Source organism: Artemia sp. Qi Xiang Cuo, chromosome 11 (genome assembly GCF_049724085.1).
Source record: "Artemia sp. Qi Xiang Cuo chromosome 11, ASM4972408v1, whole genome shotgun sequence".
In the NCBI taxonomy this organism is placed as follows: domain Eukaryota; kingdom Metazoa; phylum Arthropoda; class Branchiopoda; order Anostraca; family Artemiidae; genus Artemia; species Artemia sp. Qi Xiang Cuo.
The window spans coordinates 46,386,513-46,411,262 of NC_142804.1; the positions used below are offsets into that span (position 1 = coordinate 46,386,513).

The following is a 24,750-nucleotide window of genomic DNA, read 5'->3' on the forward strand; positions in this document are numbered from 1 at the left end:
ATGAGCTTGAAACTTCTATAGTAGGGTTTCTGATATGCTAAATCTGATGGTGTGAGTTTTATTAAAGTTCTATGACTTTTAGGGGTTGTTTCTTCTATTTTTCGAAAATAAAGCAAATTTTCTCAGGTACGTAATTTTTGATGGGCAAGACTAAACTTGATAAAACTTATATATTTGAAATAAGCATAAAAATCTGATTCCTTTGATGTATCGATTGGTATCAAAATTTCGTTTCTTAGAGTTTCGGTTACTATTGAGCTGGGTCGCTCCTTACTTACGGTTCGTTACCACGAACTGTTTGAAAGTTTATTAACTTAATTGACGCCGTGGGAGCTCCGCAATAGTCCTGTGGTTGTCTGTTATAGGACCAGTCACATCTGGGGCTTGTACAATTATAAAAAAGACTAAACATATAAAAATAAATCTTATGTTTCAATAGCAGTTCAATGTTTTTTAATTCTAGAAAATAGAAAAATGTCTTTGTTCCGATAACTACATTTCTTTGCTATTTAATTTATTTTCCTATAATTTAGTATTTAGACTGTAAATAAAAACATTTTAAAATTAAATTAATGAAATAAGTTAGAATGTCTTCTAGAACAGAAAAGGAAAAACAGAAGTTGCTCCAAGAGAAATGCCAAACTGCCTTGAATATAATGCTCAGAGATGATGATAATAAATACTGTGTTGATTGTGATGCTAAAGGTAAGATTAAGTTTTAAAAGGCTAGTCTTCACAAAGGGAGCTTAGGTTACTAAGGGAAGATATGAAAATAGCTTGTTTTGGCCCCCCTACCACAGGTTACTTTTGGGTAAAGTTCTCATCTATGGGTTTTGATGAAGGAAACAATTTAGCCTAATAACAAAAGATTGTTATTAGGCCTATATATATATATATATATATATATATATATATATATATATATATATATATATATATATATATATATATATATATATATATATATATATATATATATATATATATATATATATATATATATATATATATATATATATATATATATATATATATATATATATATATCATATATATATATATATATATATATATATATATATATATATATATATATATATATATATATATATATATATATATATATATATATATATATATATATATATATATATATATATATATATATATATATATATATATATATATATATATATATATATATATATATATATATATATATATATATATATATATATATATATATATATATATATATATATATATATATATATATATATATATAGGCTATATAGGCCTATATATATATATATATATATATATATATATATATATATATAGGCCTATATATATACAAATCTTTAAATTAGGCTAGCCAACCAGTATTTTAAGCCTAAGAGTCAAGCTGGACACAAGGAAACATTAAGAAAACAATTCTTACTCAATAATATGCAGAATAATCCTAATTAACACATTTTGCAGGGAGAGAGCCTTTATCTTCACTTCTTCTTCTTGTTTTCCAGTTTTTCTAAGAAATTTATGAATTTCTTAGAACCTATATATTCACAGAATATATACCCCCACCCCCCTAATGTTCAAATATATAGGCGTACCTAGAATTGCATCCTCAATGTAAATATAACATCCATTTGCATCACAAATGAACTTTATTCCCATATTAGCCATGTGGTGGATGTCTGTTGTAGCCTACTTCATTTAAGCAGAAGATCTATTTTTCAAGGTTTCACTTTTATAACACAGACTTTGAAGGTCATGACCCTCTAGAGAGAGAAGGAGTAGAGGTAGGTACTTCAAAATACCTTCCTAGCACATACTATAACTTTATCATATAGACCCATCCCTGAAAGTTTTATTTTCTTAACCTAACCCCTTTCCAAAATAGCCAAAAGTAGCCTAGCTAAAGTAGAATTTTACCCATCATTCCATTAGGGCCTACTGGATTAGGGACAAAGTGAGCTACTTAATCCATTTATGGTATCAGTTTAGCAGGTCTACTCCACATAAGGAAATACAATAAAAAAACAAAAACAGTCCTTACTTAACTTACAGGATCCTCAGTGTCTTTGGGGAAATATCCCTGTTATGGCATTCTCTAGATGGCTGTCAGTTGGTTTGTCAAGTCTTGTTTCTCTGATACTTAGCTATCGAGTTTTTTGTGTACATGTGTTCTTTCCAGAATTGGTCAAGTCCATTTTTGAATGTGTTTTGGGCGTCTGCTTTCACAACACTTTCTGGGAGACTGTTCCAGTCATCTACAGCTCTTACACTCCAGAAATTAGCTCGATTTATTTAGGGCATGAGGTTTGAAAACTTTTACCAAGTGACCTTGTGTAGTCTGGGTTTTGAGGAGCTGAAAGTAATTTTTGAAGCTGAGTTTTTCCAACTTGTTTTTCATTTTGTACATCTGGATTTGGTCTCCTCTTTTTCTTCTGTACTTGAGTTTTGGAAGTTGCAGTATCTGTAACCTCTCTTCATAACCAGTGGTGGATCCAGGGGGCAAGGGGGTGCCCACCCCTAGCATAGTCTAAAGTAGTGTAATTTACTTAATTAACCCAAGTTTGAGTTAATTAAACTTGCTCCTAATGCAAGTTTATTAGATCAACCTATTTCCCCCCCCCCAAAAAAAAAATCATCTGATTAACCTATTTTGCCTCCCCCCCCCCCCCCAAAAAAAATCCCGGATCTGCCCCTCTTCATAACTCATCTCTTTGAAGCCTAGAAGAATCTTTGTGGCTCGTCTTTGAGCCTTTTCTAACTTGGCTGAATTTGTTTTACAGTGAGACCCCCGTATGACAATACCATGGTCAGTAGTTGATTTTATTAACCTTTTCCATAGCTTTAAAAAAGTCTACTAGTCGAGATGTTTGAAACGCCGCCTAATAAAACCAGTAAGGTAAAAGGCTCTTGAAGCTATATTACTTGTGGGATCATGAAACTTAAGCTGAGAGTCAATAATAATTCCAAGGTCTCTTTCTGATTCCACTTACTCTAATGGTACTCTTGTACCTGTTCTACTTTTTATAGTTAACTGTGGGGCTGTTTCTTTTCTCCTGCCAATCTGCCTGACTTTTTTTTTTGCTTGTGTTGAAGTTTAGCCCAAGGTTTTTCAGGTTTTCTGTCAGTTTGCCAATGTCCTCTTGAATGATGGCTTTGTCCATGTGTGATACTATTTTTCTGTAGAGTTTAGTGTCATCTGCAAAAGTCTTGGTAGAGCTTGAGATACTGCTGTTAATTTTGTTGATAAATAGTATGAATAGGAGGGGCCCAAGAACACTATCTTGAATGACTGTACTTGGCACTCTGGCTGGTTCAGAAAGAATCTCACCAACCCTGACCCTTAGTGTTTGGTTTTTTAGTAGTTGTGGCTGGAGACCAAAATCCTTTAGTTGTTCAATGAGATGTAGATAGGAGATGCTCTCAAATGCATTTTCAACATCAAACAATACTACCAGGATACTGTGGCCTTCTTCCAGAGCTTGGGTCCATTTGTTCAGCATGTCTAATAGTTGTGTGGTACAACTTTTGTTTGGAAGGAACCCATACTGATCTGGGTTTATCAGTTTGTTCTCTAGAACATGGTGCAGTCTGTGGTCTCTGATACACCCTTCCATTAGTTTATAGGCCAGTGACATGACACATACTGGTCTGTAATTTTCTGCATTTGCCCTTTCCCCTTTCTTATGGATGGGCACAACAATCGCTTCATGCCAGATTTATAGCAGCTCCCCTTTGTCTATAGATATCTGGAAAATCTCCAGCAGTGGCTCAACAATGTACTCAGAACATTCCTTTAGCCATGCTGCCTCAATTCGATCTGGGCTTTTTGACTTGTCTGTCTGAAGTTTCTTAAGTTGGTTTATTACTTCCTCTTTTGTGAGTGTAATTTCAGGGGTTACTCTTTTCTTTGTGACATCTGGGTCTTCTTGTTTTGGTTTAAAAACTGAGCTGAAGAAGGAGTTGAAGGCATTAGTCTTTTCTGACTGTGTTGTGGCTGTCAATCCATCTTTGTTGACCAGGGTTGGTATTTGTCTCCTCAATGTGAGTCTGGAGTTGACATGTTTCCAGAACTTTTTAGGAGCTTTCAGTGTATCTTGTTGCATTGTGGAGTTTGTTTCTGGCTCTGTTGTACTGCACCTTAGTGCTTTGTGTGTCCAAGTTTGGAGATTCCAGTTTTCTGATTTTCTTAAATTTTTGACTCTTAATGTTCATCAGCCTCTTCAGCTGAGTGTTAATATGTGGTAGTGTTTATGGCTGACAGCTTTTCTTTGTTTTGGTTGAGCTTTCAGCACTACAAATCATGATGTACTTCATGGTGTAGCCTACCTTACAAATTTAGTCTACAGATTCTCTATTGGGAAACTACTTTCATGATCCCCCCCCCCCTGCCTTAGTGTGCACATTCATAGCCTAGTCCAAATGGTATATTATCCAGCATTTTTCTGTTTCTTGATTTCATAAATATTGGTTCAGTATATGGGTAGGCCAAGTGGTTAGTGCTCTGGACTTGAAATCCTGAGGTCAGGGGTTTGAGTCCTGGTGATGCTTGTTATTTGGTTTGGAATGGGGATCAGTGCTGTGACCCAGTAAGCTCAGCCAGAGTCAATGCAGCTCTAAATGGGTACCTGGAGAAATCTGGGGGGAAAAACATGGGAAGCATCTGATGATTTGCCCCCAACCATGCATGGCGCTCCTGGTCAAAGGCAATGAATCAGGAGATTGGTACCTGTGCAACTCAGACCTTTGGTCAGCATGCAAAAAGGTTTTATTTAAGTTCTAAGTAGCCTACATGGGTAGGCAGCATATTGCAAAATGCATTGAACATATAGCATGTAGGTTAATTTTGCTGCATAATTTTATAGGCTACTCACTTTTAGGTTTCTACTTTTATCTTATCAAGGCATTTACTATGCAGTTACCTGAAGATTTACCTCAACTCATCAAAACCATGAGCTCTATATCTGATTAGGATAAGTGTTTACTGACTGATAGCCTAAAGGCATAGCCTAGGCTATGTTTACTTTACCTTAATTTGCACTTCAGAGCAAAATTAAGGTCCATGCTGGATCTGTTCTGCTCTGTGTCAATTATGGTAATTTGGAATGTCACTGTGTTATGGGCCCAATGATGTTGCATTAACTAGCAGTGATTCTTAGGATGTCACTCACTTCCAAAGTGCTCCCAAGTGACTGGAAGCAGGCCAACATCATGCCCATCTTCAAAAAAGGGAGAAAGGACCAAGCCAGTAATTATCACCCTATATGTCTAACTTCTGTTGTATGCAAGGTCCTTGAGAGCATCATCAATGACGCACTGATCCCTCACCTAGAAAGAAATCAGTCACTTTCAAAAAGTCATTATGGTTTCAATAAAGGTTGCTCAATCAACACAAATCTCATTGAAACATATGACTTAGTGACCAGACTCTTGGATGATGGCCTTCCAGTGAATGTCATATTGCTTGATCAATCAAAAGCCTTTGATAAAATACAGCATCCAGTTCTTTTCCTGAAGATGGAAGCATACAGGGTACATGAGGATATAGTTGCCTGGATTGAAGCCTTTTTTACTGGAAGAACTCAGAGGGTAGTAGTCTATGATACCACCAGTAAAACTGTTTATTCAGGTGAAATTTCTGTCAATAGTGGAGTCCCACAGGGCACAATCTTGGGGCCCACATTGTTCAGCATATGTATTAATGACTGCACAACAAACCTGAACAGCCCACTGACACTATATGCTGACAATTGCAAGCTCTTAGGACAGGCCCAAATTAGCCTGAATCACTCAACAATGCAGGAAGATTTAGATCAACTCTCTAGATGGTCATCTGAGTAGGGTTTGTACCAGAAAATGGTGTGTGGTGAAGAAGCTGTAAAAAGCTATTGTACATCCACACCTGGAATTTGGAATGACCCTAGCATCTCCTCATTATAAAATGGACTTAAAGCACTCAAGAGTGTCCAAAGGCAAGCAACACAGATCATACCAGCTTTGCAAGACAAGCTGTATGAGGAACACCTTGTATCCCTCAAACTCCCCACCCTAGTATATCAAAGAAAGAGAGGGAATGCAATACTATTTGAAAACTGCTAGAAAACAACCTCTCAAGTCAAGTTTTATCATCGTCCCTTGCAAGTACAACAAGAGGTCACACAAAAAAGCTGCAACTCCCCCATTGCCATCAATGTGAGTGCTGTGAATTCTTCTCTCTATGCACCATCCCTTACTGGAACAGCCTCTCTAAAGCCACCATCCAGTCCCAAACCATAGATTGGGACTGGGCCAATGCAGTGTAGGCTAACCTGGGATGCCAAACCTTAGTCATGTCACACCACCAGCAAGATGTTCCACAGGAGGCTCATCACCACCATATCTTGTTGGACATGCAATTTAAGGTAAATTGGTTGGCAGCTGAGAGAGATGGACTGTCCCACTTATATTTCGATGGCTTGTTGTTCTGTTCTTTGTCAAGTCTTGACTTGAAGGAGGCACTAGTGGGCACAGTCATGGTTTTGTTGTAAAGGTTGTTCCAGTTGTTGGAAATATGCTCAGTAAAAAAGTTTTGGCACATTCTGGTCTTCACTCTCTGCTTTGCTAGCTTCTGCAAGTGTCCTCTAGTGTTGTGCTGACTTGTGTTTTGTGAGGAGGGCGTTCTTTGGTTGACTTATATTTGTAGGTCAGCATCATATTGCATCTGCAACATTGGAAGACCTGTGTTGGTAGTTTTAGGTGCTCTAGTCTCTTATCATACTGCACATCTTGGAACTCCTTCAGTTTTTCTGATGGCATGCTTGTAGGAGGGGGAGGTCAGACATGTTCCAAAATCCAAGAATGGCCTAACAATAGCCTTGTAAAGTTTCAGGAAGCCTGTACAAGAGTGGCTGGTGATAGTGCATTTCAGCAGGTCTAGACTTGGGCTAGCTTTCAAGACTACTTTTTGCCAATTCCTGTGGAACTTCAGTTGCTCATCAACAAGTACTCCCAAGTCTCATTCTTCATGACTGGTTTGTAGCTGAATATCAGACTGCAACTTCTGGTTGTGCATGGTATACTGGTGGTGAGGATTGTTGTTGCCAAAATGGAGGACACTGCATTCATTGATGTTGAACTCAAGCAGCCATTCACTGGTCCTCTTCTGGATCCTCTAGAGGTTTGATTGCAGGCTTTGTTGAACAGCTGGTCCAAAAACCTTAGAGTCATCAGTGTAAAGTGTGATTTTATTTGTGGCTTCCTTTGTCAAATCATTTATGTAAATGAGGAAGAGGATGGGGCCAAGGACAGTACCCTGAGGAATTCCACTGACAATGTCATATGGTTTGTAGAATACTTTATCACCATTATGGGTGAAAAGTTGGACTTGCTGCTTTTGGTCTGTCAGGAATTGCATCACCCATTCTACTACATCAGTGTGGATGCCAACTGCTGATACTTTGACCCTAAGGCATCTGTGGGGCACCTTGTTGAATGCTTTTGGTGAGGTCAAGTAAAATAAAGTCAACAGGTATTCCCTTCTCCAGAGGGTCAGTGATGATATTGTAAGTTTCAAGTAGGTTGATCTCCACTGACTTTCCTGGAAGGAAAGTCAGTGGAAGATACTGCAGAAAGATACTTTTTATGACAAGATGCATAATACAATTGATAGGTGCCCATAATGAGACAAGCTGCAGCTTTGAGATGATTGTAATGCCATGATTAGCCCCTTCCAAAGATGCTACATGGTACAACATGTTCTAATGGCATGCAGGTACTTCAGCTCAAAATGTATAATGATCTATCCACAATGAACATTTTTTTTTTCAGCACAAGACTGTCTGCATGTTTACATAGAAATTGAGAGCCTATCTAACATATATCAATAAAACTAATGCAAATAAATCAACTGATAATATTTCCCTATGTTTGTAGGATTACAGACAACTAGCACTTTACTGAAAACACAAAACAAATAGAGGACTTTTGGTATGGTAAAAGTAAACCTTTTAAGGAAACTTTTGACAATATAAAAGTAAAGGATTTTTAGATTGTTATTTTATATATTTTTTTTTGTTTAATTTGGCATTGCTTCTGCACAGTGAGCTCAGTTCAATGATTGACTGTTGTTTTTGATCTGAAAAGGACATTCCATGATTATTTTGTAGACAAGTTCGAAGTGAAGGAATCTTATCAGTATTAGAACTGCAATACTAGGTAAGACCTAGATGTAATCATAGGCAGCGTGCTAGCACTGCCTAAGTAAAGAACAATGCGGGCACAATGTGTTTTTTTTTTCTCCATACCCAGGCACTTTGTATCAAAGGAGTTGTTGTAGAAACTTCAAAAAGGGCTCATTCGATTGGAAATCGGAGTGGATAGTGCCCTTTTTAATAGTCAAAAGGGATTGGAGGGCAACTAGCCCCCCCCCCCACGGCCATCATTCCCCAAAACACATCCAATCAAAATGACTTTTGAGATATCCATTTTGTTCAGCATAGTTGATTTCCAGATAGAAAATATATTTTTGAGGAGGACACTCCCCCACAACCCTTGGGGAAAGGGTTTTAAGTTATGCTCTGGGGGCATATAAGGTTTTTATAGAAGGCGTTGTTGTAGAAAATTCAAAACAGGCTCATTTGATTGGAAATTCAGTAGGCGAGTGCCATTTTTTATCGTCGAAAGTTTTGTGTGAGCAAAGACCCCCCCCCCCTCCACGCCGGACATTTGCTATAGAACCTTCAATCAAAATATTGATATAACCATTGTGTTCAGCGTAGTTTTTCTCCACAGAGAAAATTTGTTCTTGAGGAGATCAATCCCCCAAAACCCTCAGGGCAAGGGTTTTAAGTTATGCCCTAGGGGCATATAACGTTTTTATAGAAGGCGTTGTCATAGAAACTTCAAATAAGGCTCATTCAATTGGAAATTCAAAGGACTAGTGCCCTTTTTAATTGTTGAAAGTGATTGGAGGGCAACTAGCCCCCACCCCCACGCCCATCGTTCCTCCAAACACATCCAATAAAAATTTGAGATAGCCATTTTGTTCAGCATTGTTGATTTCCTGATAGAAAATATGTTTTTGAGGAGGACACTCCCCCACAGCCCTCAGGGCAAGGGTTTTAAGTTATGCCCTGGGGGCATATAAGGTTTTTAAAGAAGACGTTGTCATAGAAACTTCCAAAACTCATTCAATTGGAAATTCAAAGGGCTTGTACCATTTTTATTAGTCGAAAATGATTGGAGGGCCCCTGGCGCCCCCCCCCCCCGCCCCATAAGAACGATGTTGGCACAATGCATTATTTATTAATTTTAACCTTTAAAGCAGGGCACTTTGTATCAAAGAAGTTGTTGTAGAAAATTCGAAAAGGGCTCATTCAATTGCAAATTGGAGTGGCTTGTGCCCTTTTTAATATTCAAAAGTGATTGGAAGGTGACTAACACCCCTTCCATGCCCACCATTTCCCAAAACACATCCAATCAAAATTTTAAGATAGCCATATTGTTCAGTGTAGTTGATTTCTAGATAGAAATCAACTACGCTGAACTATAGGGGCTGTGGACAGTCCCCCACAGCTCTTAGGGCAAGGGTTGTAAGTTAAGCCCTGGGGGCATATATGGTTTTTTATAGAAGGCGTTGTTGTAGAAACTTAAAAAAAGGCTCATTCAACTGGAAATTCAAAGGGCTAGTGCCCTTTTTAATAGTCAAAAGTGATTAGAGGGCAACCTAGGAGCAACCCGGCTCAATAGTAACTGAAATTCTAAAAAACGAAATTTTGATACCAGTAGATACATCAAAAGAATCGGGTTTTTATGCTGATTTCAAGTTTCATCAAGTTTAGTCTTACCCAACAAAAGTTAGGAGCATGAAAAAATTTGCCGTATTTTCGAAAAAGGGGGTGATTTTCTTAATGAATATCACACCATCAGATTGAGTGTGTCAGAAAACCCTACTGTAGAGGTTTCAAACTCCTATCTGCAAAAATGTTGATTTGTAGTTCTTTACCAGAAGAAAGATCATGGATCAATGTATTGACTAGGGGATGAACCCCCAAATATACGTAATAATTTATGTTCGTTTTAATTTTTAATGTTGCTCCTTACTTTCAGTTGAAAAAACTTGTTTTTTTTAATTTAATTTTAATTTAAGAGAGCAGCTACTGCCAAAAATCAATGAGCTCTCTAACATCATGGAGCCACTCAGACTCAGTCTATCAATTAGTAAACGGATAACAAAATCATGAAAACAGCGTAAACAAATTACCTTCCTTCTCCCACACTCCAAGGTGGAACTTATGTGCTTAGGGAGATTCAATAAATTAATTACTTTGTGTGAGCCTCAACAAGTGTTGAATGCTAATGGGAGTCTTGAGCGCGAAATTACCACACATATTACATACTCAGGAAGTGCTATTAGTAAACTTAGAAACGTGTGGAATAATACAACCTACTCCAGGAAACTGATGCTCTGTATCTTAAGGAGTAATGATGTACAGATGTAAATCTTGGGTGTCAACTGAGCAGCTCAAAAACGAATCTTAGCAGTGGCCTGAATGGTATAATTTTTTATTTCCTAAGAGATTGTGTGGATCTTCGGGACGAGCCATAGGTAAATCCTCCGTCCTTAGACCCCTTAACGGGAAATCTGCGTGCATAGCCTCACCGTGTTTGATGGGTGGCAATGGCTCGTCCCGAAGCTGGCTGGCATGATGCTGGCTGACATACGGAAGGTGTGCCGTCTGGAATTGGGGACCAGATGGATAAACCAATTCCCGTGAATTGTATGGAAATGGCTGACAATAGTAGGCTAATGTGTGTCTTACGTCCACAGAAATAACCATATTTTGCATTGTACAGAATGCCGTAATGGAGAGTGCTGTTGAGATACGAGCAATGATAACTGTTGTGAAGATCATGAAAAGTCATTTTTGGAAAGAAATTTAATTTTGAGGAACAACTAAATTCTTTTTAGGACTTCTTCAGGAAAAGCAAAGGCATTTTGAACTTGAAAATTCATTTTAGTGTTCAATCCTAGTATATATTATTCAAGTGTGCAAATATTAATCTTGTCAACTGATCCCCATAAACATCAGTATTTTCCACTATTTTTTTTAGGTCCCAGATGGGCTTCTTGGAACATAGGTGTATTTCTTTGTATTCGTTGTGCTGGTATTCACCGGAATCTTGGAGTCCATATTTCGAAAGTTAAATCTGTAAACTTAGATAGTTGGACGCCTGAACAGGTTGTGGTAAGTGAATTTGTCTTCTGCTTCTTTCCTCTTAATCATTTTGTGTCTATGTAAGCTAACTCTCATATTCATGCCTACATTGGAAAGTGTAATCATGAAATGGGAAAAGCATTGTTTGAATGCTCTGAGTTACCTAAAAGCCAAGAAAAGATGAGTTGAGGTGTTGTATTTGAAAAACCTCTAAATCATCTAGAAAGGAACTGATGTCATTTTTTGCCCCATGGGTGGAGGCAGAAATACCTGGATCATATGGCGCTGAACTCTGATTTTTGCCTTTGGCCCATATGTAAAGGGAGAACATAGATTCATACATTTCATTTTCTTTTACAAAGATGTATATGATTGGGAAAGAAGCTACTTGAAATGGAGGTTTCTTACTATAATATGAAACATGAATGGTGTATTTTATAAGAAGTAAATACTTCATGAAAATTAAACAGACGAATTTCATTTACAGTTTGGTGACTATTCCTCTAAGATTTGACAATTTTATTTATTTTTTTTGGGGGGGGGGGATCTGAGGGGAGAGTTACTTTATTATACATGTGAAAATAAATGCATATTGGTCCAAAGGTTTGGAAGGTGGAATAAAGGATTTTTCAGTGGGGGGAGGTCTGAGGAGAGAGTTACTCTTATGTAACTCTAAAGAGCTAAAGTGGCTTAGCTCTGCTCTTAGCCTTGATCAAGTGGTCAAGTCGCCTACACGCAGTGATAAAACCCTTGACTTAATTTTTACCAACATTGAAGATTACTACTGTGTCCCCAAAATAGCCCCTCCATTGGGGGCAAGTGACCATCTATGCATCTTTTGGACCCCTTTATCTTCCTTTCCCCCTTAGCAATTGATCAGTTACTCTTATAGACCCATTGCTGACGAGAAGGTCGCCTATTTAAAATTAGAACTTAGTTCCAAATCTTGGGCCAATATCCTATGTCTTACCAATGGTAATGAAATGGCTTCTAAGTTTTCAGCGGAACTCTTCCAGTTATATTGTGACACCTTTCCAGTGAAAAATGTTACTCGCAAATCTAACTGCAAACCGTGGATAAATAAAAAAATTTTGTGCCTAATAAATGAACAGGATAAACTCTTTAAGGAAGGATTTTTCCAAGAATCTTGAAAGCTTAGAAACATTGTTGTTAGTGAAATCCGTAAAGCAAGAAAGGAGCATGGTGCGCACGTGCTCAATAAGTTATTGTATTCGGACCCTATGAAATTCTACAAAAGTGTCCAAGATCTCATGGGAAAGGTCTCTTCAAAATTTTTCTTACTGGACAGTAATGGTGACCCAGTGGGTTCGGCTGTCATAAATGATCATTTTGCTTCAATTTGTAAAATTCACCCGCCACTCCAGCATATGCCGGCCAACAGTGCAGTGAGTGACATTCCTGTGATTGAAATTCATCAGACTCAACTTAAACTCGAAACTCTTGACACAAATAAGTCAGTATATCCAGATGATATCCCTGCTAAACTGAGTGTGGAATATGTACAGTATTTAAGTGTACTTCTAACTGCTATTTTTAACCAATGTTTTATAGATGGTATTTTTCCAGTGTATTTTAAACAAGCTCTTATATCTCCAATACCGAAAACCAAGACCCCAAAAGTTCCCTCTGACTTAAGACCAATATCAAAAACCTCCATTTTCTCTAAAATCTTTGAAAGTTTTATTTACCATTTCCTTTTTGACGATATTCATGATAAAATCAATCCAAATCAGTTTGGCTTTAGGCCATAGCACCACGCATTGCTTAATTTATATACTTGTAAAAGATGTATATACTTGTAAAAACGATCAGAATTAATTAGTTCATTATAAATGGGGCTTAAATAGGTTTCTCCCGTGTCTCTATTGAGAGCAACCTTTCGGTGAATGTACTTTTTTATCTCAACTGCCTCCCTGAAAACTTGGATGAGACATGTGACAGGGGCAATAATGGAGGTGTTATCGAATAAAACAAAACGGAGCGGGTTGTCATACACATGCTGAGCCAAGGCGGAATCAAAAGTCTCAGGCCTTTGGCATAGCTCCATAGCTTTTTCGATTGAGGACCTGTGTTCCAACAATCTCTCCCCCAATTGCTTATGGGTTCTTCCAACATCCCCTGGAATGATATCAAGTTTTTAGGAGCCCCTGCAAAAGAGTGTTGCCCTGCATTTGTGATCGGCAATTGGGTTAATTCATAACTTGCGCAGACGGATAATTGAGCTGGGACGTAACTTGTTCTTAGAACGGAAAGTCACAATCGGCTACTTGTGTGGGAATATTAGACCTGATTGAGATGTATGCTTCAAACAAGGATTGAGTAGAAATGAATCCTCAAAAGACGACTGGATCAGAGCCTAACTTGCTTGTGATTTTGAATCAGGTAAAGTAAAAGCTTTGTATGTCGGTTAGCACAGGAAAAGTATCGACGGTTTAGTCCAAACGATAGTGTGTTCCTCAAATGGGGAAAAAAGCCAAAACTGCCTACACCCCTCAGCAATGCAGGTGGTGATCTGGCACAGGTCGTCCTATGCTGGGTTTGGAGTCATTGAGAGTTGTTACTTTCATGACACCTCTAATTAATCAATATGCTTCTAACATAGATACTCCTAGGAAAAGTCCATGACCGTCTTCTCCCCAAATATATATAGATGTATGAACAAATACCAATTTCAGTGTGATCATTTTGTAGAGTATGCAACAGATGGGAAACAGTCGAGCAAGAGCAGTATATGAAGCAAATTTGCCAGATGCATTCAGAAGACCTCAAAATGATTCAGCTCTGGAGCAGTTTATTCGCTCAAAATATGAACATAAGAAATATATAGCAAGGTTAGCCACTTTTTTTCAATTTCCTTTTTTTTCAATATTGTCTTCAAAATAAAATCTTAGGTTCTTTCATTTGCTACTTTTTAAGCAAGATTCAATTTTTTTTTCTTTGTGGAAATTCAGACACACTGAAAAAACTTCCAACATCTCAAATTAGTAGTTTTTATTTTATTTTTTTACATTTGTGTTACCCACTGTTCTATGGTTTTATCATTACATTCATGCATTCATTGATTGCCAATTTTTCTTGACTACATTGAATAATAAAAACATCAAGTTTTTCCAAATAAAAGTAAAGAATAACCTTAAGACTTCAAACGAACAAAAAACTATTTCTTGTATGAGGAGGGCTGCCTCCTACTCAACTTCCCGCTTTAATTCAACAGCCCTTGTGTTTTGAGCAGTTGTTCTTAAGAAATTGGGACAAAAAGTCAAACTTCCAGAGTGTTACCTGAACCGTTTCAAAGGTCCCTGTGGCAGCTGGTTTCAAACCATGGTTTACATATTTCAAAGCAAGATTAATCTACTGATCCGTCACAGGATATCATGACGTTCCGTTACAGATCGAATTTAGATTTAAAATATTCCATCATTATACTACGTAAAAAATGTGCCGTTTTTCCATGGTCCGTTTTTGGAGGCATCAATACCATTTTCTAGTGTGTCTGTAGTTAATTCTAGTCTTCTGTCTTGAAAAATTTCATTCCTTTAAGTTTAGCCTCGGTTTAATATATTCCTGATTTGTTGTAACAGTGCCTCAAAAAAGAGAAGAAATTATTACTACATTTCTATTTTAGTACAGCATATGTTCTTAAAATTTATAATTGAAGTTAAATTTAAATTAAAGGGAAGTTAGAGCTCCCTTGATTTTTGAGTTCTTTATTGTAACTTCTGTGCTTTCCATGTTTTCATTTGCCAGAAAACAGGTGATTCGTGACAAGTTAGATAAAAATAAAAGAAAACTTGAAACATTGCCTTAAATGATCTGTTAAAGAAACCACAAGAAGTATGGATGTTTGTGGAGGCTCATGCGAATGTCATTAAATTTCCCGCATGTAAAAGAAGGTTGAAGTTCATCCAGAGCCCTTGATGACTCTTAGGGCGTTGAAGTGACTTTTCTTTTTCTTTTTTTTCTATGTACAGAGATAAGTACCGTAGCAAGCCTTTCACCAAACTTTTCTGCAGGTGGAATCGAACCCTGGACCCTGTATTGTCAAGCAGAGCATCAATCCACCCTGCTACCACAGAATAATCCGTAACATTTAGTACAATATTAGGACAGATACAGACGTTCACCTCTAGGCCGCTTCCAAAACCGAATTCGAATAAAACTGTTTATACAGGTCATAACAAACGGAAAAGCCATGGCCTTTTTTGAAGAATTTTGAAAGTCGCAAAGACAAAGATCCCTTGTAGTAAACGCGATAGCATTGAATTGGTATGTATACTGTGCCTCCCATGTATTATTGTTGTTTCTCCTGGATCCCAATATAAAATGAATGGATGTAGAAAATTGGGGAAGGGCTTATTCGATCCCATGTTATGAGATGCATTTCCCTTTTTAAAGGCCAAAAACCGATGAGAGGACAAACTGACACCATTTCAACATCTTATGGGGCCCCTAATCCTACACGGCATCATATCAGAATTTCAAAGAACAGTTAAAACATCCAAAAAAAATGTGCTTCAGAGGGAATCTTGATAATTGCGCACACAGGGATAAAAGTTCCAAGTTATGCGAATATCCCATGCAAAACAAAACGACATGGATGCATTTCAATGGGTTGCACTTTGTTGAAATGAATATTCCTTAATGATTAATCATTAAAGATGCTTATTATTTCAGCATTATAGTCTTATGTCAAAACACATCGAGTCCATTATTCATAAATGTTGTTTAGTTTCCAACAAAATTAGTTTACTATGCTTTCTAAGTTTTTTCATTACAAATTTGAACCTAATATTGCAATATGGATTCCCAAAATCAAAACATTGGTGCTACGAAAACGCTTAGAGAAATAAAGAAATAATCTGCATTTACAAACTAAACAAAAATATTTACGTTCTAACTCATTGTAAGATAAAAAAAAAGAAGGTAAATAATACAGCATTGGACTTTACAGTCCCTACTGGCGGTGCTGATCTCTGTTTCATGGCCCGTCAACCAGGAAGTTTTGTGGGGGGTTTGGGACTAGCTATCCTGTGCTTTTGCACACCCTTCCTGTTTACCTTCCCGAGACTTCTCCGGGTACCAATTTAGAGCTGGGGTTGACTCTGGCTAAGCTTGCAGAGTCACACCACTGAGCCACATTCCAAACCCAATAACCAATAACACCAGGGCTCAAACCCCTGTCCTCAAAGACATAGGATTTCAAGTCTAGCATCCTAACCTCATTGTACTGTGTAATTAAGCGGACGATTTAACATCCTGTGTGGTATCTTCTGAAAAATAATTACAGTTTGTATCCATTTGCTAAGAAAACACATTTCAGCAACATTTTCTATAAATTCCTCCTGGAGGATGGACCATTCGATCTGTTTTAGTTATGACCATCCCCTTTGACTCTTCTCTTCTTGTCTAGGTCTTGCTACTATATTATGCTTTTTGTTCAATTCAAGGGAATATGTTCCAACTCCACTGCCAAAAGTGAATTGGGAGGCAGAAATTGAAGCTGAGATTAGACGGAAGAAAGAGAAGAAAAGGGGGGATTCTACGCCACCTCCAGTTAGAGTTGAATTACCTCCTGTTAAGGTGCCGTTGCCTGAGAGAGTCCCAACTCCTCCTTCAAAACAAAAGACCAAACTTGCTGCTGCAACACACAATGGAAGTGGCAGTTCTGCAGATCTTCTCGGATTAGGTAATTCTTTTATTTCTTTCGTTGTTGTGCAAAATGCCAGAAAACACGTTTTGTGTTAACTCTAAATTTATTTCACTTAACTAAATTAAAATTAAAAAAAAAATTGTAAGATGAACCAGATTATACTCTTTGTTTGGATGTATGTTCAGTATAAACTTGATAATGTCTTATATTAAAGAGGTTAAGCTATTGGAATAGTTCAATTTTTTTGCATTCTGAGAACGAGTTGGAGCTGTCAAATCTGGAACCACGGACCAATATTGTAGGATGACCGAAATCATATTCTTTGCTAGGAAATTTGTGCTCAAGTTTTTGAGCTATCACCATTTCCAAAAATTCTGACTTTTTTTCTGCTGGTCAGTGATTTTAATGTCGATCAGTCTCTTGCATCATGAAACGTCCAGCAATTTACTGTAAATAACCTGGTAAAATCCCGAAACTGAAAATACTGCACACAACAGTACCAAGGGCAATAGTAACTGAATCGTTGTCGTGCTTTAATGACAACAGGCATATATGACTATGTCCATGATGTGTCTGGGATTGCATAAGATGTCCGCTTCATCACCAAGCAATTCAATTAAAATTAGAGCAAAATAAGAGTAAATAGATTAAATTAAAATAATTATTGATAGTAAGTAAAGTAAAATAATTACTAAAAGTTAGTAAAGTAGTAGAAAACCTAAACTTAGAATAATTAAAATAATTCGACCAGTGTCCTCTGTTTTGATTGGCGCCTCTGCTTTTTGCAGCGCCTAACTATGCTATGCCTATACCTAATGCCTATGACATTGTTTTCGAGGTTAATATTAGCGGAACCAGGATTGAGCTATAATGACAAAACACAATATATATTATGCATTCACGAAGGGAGATCTGACCCACTTACTGACTAAGCTTTTCTCCCTCAAATTATGCTTAGGTAATTCGATCAGTGTTTTACTCTGGATCAGCCTCTTTGACCGTGAAACTGATCCTGCATTTACTTATAAAATTTTGTAAAGTCACGAACTTAGAATATTAACCATCAATCAGTACCTATGCTATTTCAAGTGTAATAGTAACTGAATGATTATCGAGCTTTAATGACAAGAGGCATATAAGTCTTTTAATGTTTATGATATATTTCTTGAATTGCATAGAAGCATGACATTAACGAATAGTAATATTGCCCACTTTGTGACTAAGAACTTTATTTAAAATTATATTTAAATAAATCCCTTTGGAAATGTCTAGATTGTCATCTTCTTCTAGTGTCTGTGCTTTCTATCATGCCTAGCTGTGTAATTGCTATCATTTTCAAACATTTGTCTAATTAAATTAAAAAGGATAAATTATAGGTTTTTTCCGCCATCCAACTGTTGTCTAATAGTTTTTGTTGGACAGCAGAAATAGAATTGTTAGCTAACAAAAAGTGTTGGGTAACAATGAGCGGAAACGTAGTAGTTGGATAGGAAATTTAAAAACCACGAGCTTGGGAATAGTTGTTAATCAAGTCCTGCAGTGGCGCAGAGGGTTTGACCTTATCTTCGTAATACGGGACCCAGTGATCGAACCTTTTTGTAGCAACACACTGAAGAGCCGGTGCAGTACCTTAGTAGTCAAGAAGTGTCGTTAATCCGATTACTTTACTTTAAGTTGTCAATCACCTTGTGGTAGCGTAGTGGAACCAACTGTGCCTCTCAATCGGAGGTTTTCAGGTTCTTTCCCACGCGGCGCAGTGGATTAACAATATACATCTTTGCGTTAATTTTTCTGACGCAAGGTTCTTGGTAGTGAAGAAGTGTTGTTAATCCAATGCTAGTTGTCAATCAGTCCTGCGGTGGCGCTGTGGATTTGATCCCAGCTTGGTAATACGGGCTCCAGAGTTCGAACCCGGCTGTAGCAACACACTACAGGCTGACGCAAGGACCTTTGTTGTCAAAAAGCGTCGTTAACCCGGTACAATATAAGTTGTGCACCAGCTTGAAAATTTCAGGGATTGTTTGTGAGGCAAAGAAGACCTCAAACCAGGAACAATAAAAAAATATGCTAAGAAAATGCTAAATGCAAGAAATCTTAGCAGTCCTTAACTCTCAAGCATGGAAACTAGTCACTACTTTGCTGCATTATCTAGTTTTAAAATTTTGCGATAGATATTCTACAACAATTTTGTCGAACAATTGTTCGATTTGTTTGAGAAATGCTCCAACAATGTCAGCTAACAATTTTTGTTTGAACAGCGGAAATATAACTATTTCGAAAATTGTTGGCTAACAGTTCTTATTTGGGCGATGGAAAAAAAGGCTTATATCGTATGGAATTAATTTGCGGGCATTGTTATTTGGTAAATAGGTAAATGATTTATCTTGATCTTCTCGAGAAAAGCAGTTTCATTAAAAACTTTAAGAATGCTTAGAAGTCTCAGTTTTGTTTAGCTGTTAAATGCTTCCCTGATTTAGTGAGCGTTGGGCTCCATCTGAATCTACTCTATGGCAAGAAACTGCCCTAAGCTTTTAATCGAGCATTACAGAAACAATGAAAAATGCACATACATAATTTTGTTGGTGTACATAGGTGTAAGTCTTTGGGGTAGGGTGTATAAGAGGCCTCTTCAAGGGTGTCGAAAACAGAGACCCATTTTTGAAAAGATTGTTAGAGAAGGGAGCCCTATGGAACGATCACTGGCGAGCGAATCTTCTTTCCATTTGGAGGTTATGCGTAGTTTTGCCTTTCAATGGCTACTTTGTGAAATTAGCCTATTTAGAACCTAATAAATTTCATAAACTTAGTTATTGCAATGGGCTTTTTTCCATTCTGATTGTCTAGAACTCGTCCGCAAATGATTGCTTTTCAGCAGATTTGTTTGAAATCAAAATAGATGTTTTAATTATAAAAAAGACCGCTAGTTCTTTCTTTGTTAATTCCTTATTTATTTTCCTTGGTATGCTTATCTTCACTTTTAAACTGCCAAAATTGTACTTGGGTTAACTTTAATACCTAACTTAACTCAATACTCAACCTTTAATACGGAATTCAAACATGCTTGCAACATCTTGTTCTTGTTATTGTTAAATAAAGAAAATGCTTTTTTGCCAACTGAAAGTAAGGAGCAACATTAAAACATTTAATCAAGCAGATATTATTCCTTATATTAGGGTGACTACCCCTTCATCAGCCCTCGCTCTTTACGATAAAGTCTTTAAGTTTTTTTTTTTTTTTATTATCATCCATATTCAGTGCCCCTTGTGTGTGAGCAGTCTTTCCTAAAGAATTGTGACAAGAAGTCAAACTTGAACGTGAAGCGCAAAAGCTGAGGAAGGGGAGGTCCCTCTCATATTCGAAATAATTTCTGTTCGTTTTAATTTTTTAGTTTTGCTCCTTACTTTCAGTTGAAATAAACTTGTTTTTAAAATTTAATATCTGACGCGTTTTTCAAACCATGTCAGGAAATCCCCTTCCCTTCCCCATCCGTGTGAAATTTTTTGTATAAAATTCCCTCCGGAAACTTTCCTCCCATGGAGAATTCTCTCCGTGGAATATCCCTCCCGCAATATTTCCCAAAAATTTCAGTATATTTCCCAATAATAAATAGGCCTACTATATTTGAACAATGAGAAAGTTGCGTAACTTAAAGCCCTTTCCCCAAGGACGTGGTTGTTGAAACTTTCAATTGTGCTGAATCAAATGGCTATCCCAAATTTTGATCGGATATCTTTGGGGAGGGGGGGGCTAGTGGCCCTCCAAACTTTTCGGTTACTTAAAAAGGACACTAGAACTTTCGATTTCCGTTCGAATGAGCCCTCTCCTGATTTTCTAGGACCATTGGTTGGATACAATTACCCCTGAGCCAAAAAAAAGAAACAGCAACAACAAAAAACAAATAAATACGCGTCCACCATCTTTCTTCTGGCAAAAAAAACATAAAATTTCACATTTTTGTAAATAAGATAAGAAGGAGCTTGAAAGCTCTGGAGCAGGGTTCTCCGATATGGTGAATCTGATGGTGTTATTTTCGTTAAGATCGCTTAACTTTTTGGGGGAGTTTCCCCCTTTTTCGAAAATTCGGCAAATTTTCTCAGGTTTGTAGCTTTTGATGGGTAATATTAATTGAATGAATTTTATACTTGTACATTTAGAATCAGCATAAAAACCAATTCTTTTCAAGTATCAATTGTTTTAAAAATTTCGTTTCTTAGAGTTTCGGTTACTATGTGACCGAGTCGCTCCTTACTTAGAGTTCGTTGCCAAGAATTGTTTTATATTTGTAACAATCTTAAATTCAGTGTACTTTTGATATGTCAATCTGATATGTGCTATATAATGTCAAATGCTATCATGAACAGAATCATAATGAAGTATAACTATTAATATTTAAGCACTGGCCAGTGATTAACTTGTAATAATAATAAAAAAAAACATGATAAATCATGTGACAATGGCAATCCTTTTTTGTATTGAGGAACGAAACAGGAATAGCAGTAATATTGAGAGAAATTATTTTGCTCCAGACAAAACCCCGACTACTCCTACCACTGTTTTATTACTGAAGACATTTTTTGCCTTTTTCACAGGATTTAACTATGTTTTAGATGTTGGAACTCCTGCTTCTGCGAGTGCCATAAGTCAAAAGGCTGGAAGTCTAGAAGACGATATTTTTGGAGGATTTGTTGATGCTGGCACAACCGAAAATTCAATTAAATCTTCTTCAGATCTGAAGACTCAAGAAGAAAACTTTTTCAATCAACCGCTAATAAGTGAAAAGAAAGTATTGGATAAGGATTCTATTTTAGCCCTTTATGGGCAAGGGACACAGTTAAACACTGGTTTCGGGCAAAGTATGCCCTCTGGTGCTGCGCAAGGTAGTATTAGGTTAAAAAAGCTTTTTCTTTAGTTTCTAGAACCCATATTTTAGAAGGTAGCTTTTTAAAGGAAATCACCCTTTTCTGTCTCAACTTTGAAAAGAAAGCCCAGCTTAAAAGAAATGTCGAAAATGTTCTGGATATAAAATGAAAATGAGAATTGTCTGCTTAATATACATAATATTTATTCCTAAGAATCCTAATTAATTGTTGATTTCTTAAAGTTATAAAAATGAAAACATTTAAAATAGTTTTTTTTCAGTTAAGCACAAATTACAGTCTGGCTTTTAGAAAGCATAGGGGTTTAGAACCCTACTCATATTAATTTCTGCTCGTTTTGAGTTTGAATCTGTTATTCATTTTAATTTTTGTTTGTTTTGGGTCTCATTAATTTATTTATACTGATTTGTGGTATTTGTATGCTTGGTAGATTATTTGATTCTATATTTGTTCATTTTTGGTTTAATGGAGTTCTTTACTTTTTTTGAAAAACTTATTTTGTGGAAAAAGTTTTTTAATTAATTTCTGTTCGTTTTATATTGACATAGTCTTTTTCGGGGAAAAAGACCAAGCCTCTTCTAAAGTTAAACAACCATCCCTCCCATAAAAACGTTAAATACCCCCCTGGGCATAACTTTCAACCTTTGCCCCTAATATCTGAGGTTTGTTTAAACCCCAAAAGCATTGTTATATGATATTTAGACTATTTTGAATAGAATTGGCTATCTCAAAATTTCTATTAGATGCATTTTGGGACAATACGACGTGTATGTGTGTGTGTGTGTGTAGGGGGGGGGTATCTGCCCCCCGATCACTTTGATTCTTAAAAAGAATACTAGAGCGTCTGATTACCAATTCAATGAGCCTTTTCTGAAGTTTATATGACCATGCTTTCTATAAAAAACCTTATATGCCCCCAGGGCATAACTTACAACCCTTGCCCTGTGAGCTATGGGGGGAGGTTTGTCATCCTCAAAGACATAAGTTACAGACCTTTCAACTACGTTGAACAAAATGGCCGTATCAAAATGTTGATTGGAAGTGTTTGGGGAAGTGATGGGGTAGGGTGGGGGAGATTCTCCCTCTGATTACTTTCGACTGTTAAAAAAAACAATAGCCCTCTCAATTTCCAATCGAATGAGCCCTTTTTGAAGTTTTAACGACTACGTTTTCTATTTTAACCTTATATGCCCCCAGGGTATAACTTACGACCTTAGCCTTGAGGGCTGTGGGGGGGGGTGTCATACGCAAAGACATAATTTCCAGACACTTCAACTAAGTTCAACAAAATGGCTATATCAAAATGTATATTGGAAGTGTTTGGGGAAATGATGGGCATGTGGGGGGTGGGGCATTCACCCTCTGATCGCTTTTGACTATTAATAAGGGCACTATCCCTCTTAATTCCCAATTGAATGAGCCCTTTTTGAATTTTCTACGACAACGCTTTCTATAAAAAACGTTATATGTCCCCAGGGCATGACTTACAACCTTTGCCCAGGGGGATGTGGGTGGTTTGTCATCCTCAAAGACACAATTTCTGGACCTTTCAATTACGTTGAACAAAATGGCTATCTTAAAATTTTGATTGAATGTGTTCGGGGAAATGGTGGGTGTGAGAGAGGGGTTAATTACCCTCCAATCACTTTGAACTATTAAAAAGAGCACTAGCTCTGTCAATTTCCCATCGAATGAGCCCTTTTTGAAGTTTCTACGACAAAACTTTTTATAAAATCTTATATGCCCCCAGGGCACAACTTACAACCCTTGCCCTGAGGGCTGTGGGGGGGGAAGGTGTCATCCTCAAAGACCTAATTTCCAGAAGTTTAAACTATGTTGAACAAAATGGCTATCTCAAAATTTTGATTGGGCATGTTTGGGGAAATGATGGGCGTGAGAGGGGAATGAGTTGCCCTTCAATCTCTTTCAACTATTAAAATGGGCTATAGCCCTTTCAATTTCCAATCGAATGAGCCCTTTTTCAAGTTTCTACAACAACGCTTTCTATAAAAACCTTATATGGCCCCAGGGCATAACTTACAATCCTCACCCTAAGGACTGGGGGGGGGGGTTGTCATCCTTAGAGACCTAGATTCCAAAACTTTCAACTACGTTGAAAAAAATGGCTATCTAAAAATTTTGATGGGATATGTTTGGGGGAATGAGGGGCATGAGAGGGTCGTGTTTTGCCCTCCAATCACTTTCTACGATGAAAAACGGCACTATCCCTTTAAATTTCCAATCGAATAAGCGCTTTTTGAAGGTTCTACGACAACCCTTTCTATCAGAAACTTATATGCCCCCAGAGCACAACTTACAACCCTTACCCTGAGGGCTTGGGGTTGTTGTTGTTGTTGTTGTTGTTGTTGTCATCCTCAAATACCTAATTTCCATAACATTCAACTAAATTGAACAAAATGACTATCTCAAATTTTGATTGGATATGTTTGGGGAAACGTTGGACGTGAGAGGGGGGAGGGTTAGTTGCCCTTCAATCACTTTTCGCTTTTAAAAAGGGCACTATCCCTTTCAATTTCCAATTGAATGAGCCCTTTTTGAAGTTTCTACGACAACGCTATCTATAAAAAAACCTTGTATGCCCCCAGGGCATAACTTACAACCCTTGCCCTGTGGAGTGTGAGGGCGTTTGTCATCTTCAAATACATAATTTCCAGAAATTTTAACTACGTGGAAGAAACCTACTATCTCAATACTTTGATTTGATGCGTTCGGGGAAATGGGGGGCGTGAGAGGGGGTTTACTTGCTCCCAATCATTTCCGACTATTAAAAAGGTCGCTAGCCCATTCAATTTCAAATCGAATTAGCCCTTTTTGAAGTGTTTATGACAACCCTTTCTATAAAAACCTTATATGCCCCCAGGACATAACTTACAACCCTTGCCCTGAGGGGTGTGGGGGGGGGGGTGTCATCCTCAAAGAGATAATTTCCAGAACTTTCAACTACGTTGAAAAAATGGGTATCTAAAATTTT

At 37.2% G+C, this 24,750-nt stretch overlaps 1 protein-coding gene across 2 annotated transcripts in view; it reads left to right on the top strand.

Annotated features, from left to right (window-relative positions):
- The first annotated feature begins 496 nt into the window (after positions 1-496).
- The window catches only part of LOC148947040 (stromal membrane-associated protein 1-like), a 38,111-nt gene continuing 13,857 nt past the window's right edge, over positions 497-24,750 (top strand). The window contains exons 1-5 of one of the 2 annotated variants that reach the window (XM_089096824.1): positions 497-705; positions 11,107-11,240; positions 13,923-14,062; positions 16,679-16,917; positions 21,489-21,758. In XM_089096824.1, the coding sequence (XP_088952950.1) occupies positions 588-705; positions 11,107-11,240; positions 13,923-14,062; positions 16,679-16,917; positions 21,489-21,758 (901 nt within the window). In that variant the 5' untranslated portion in view covers positions 497-587. The remainder of the gene's footprint in view (positions 706-11,106; positions 11,241-13,922; positions 14,063-16,678; positions 16,918-21,488; positions 21,759-24,750) is intronic. The other variant, XM_089096825.1, reaches the window with a different exon arrangement.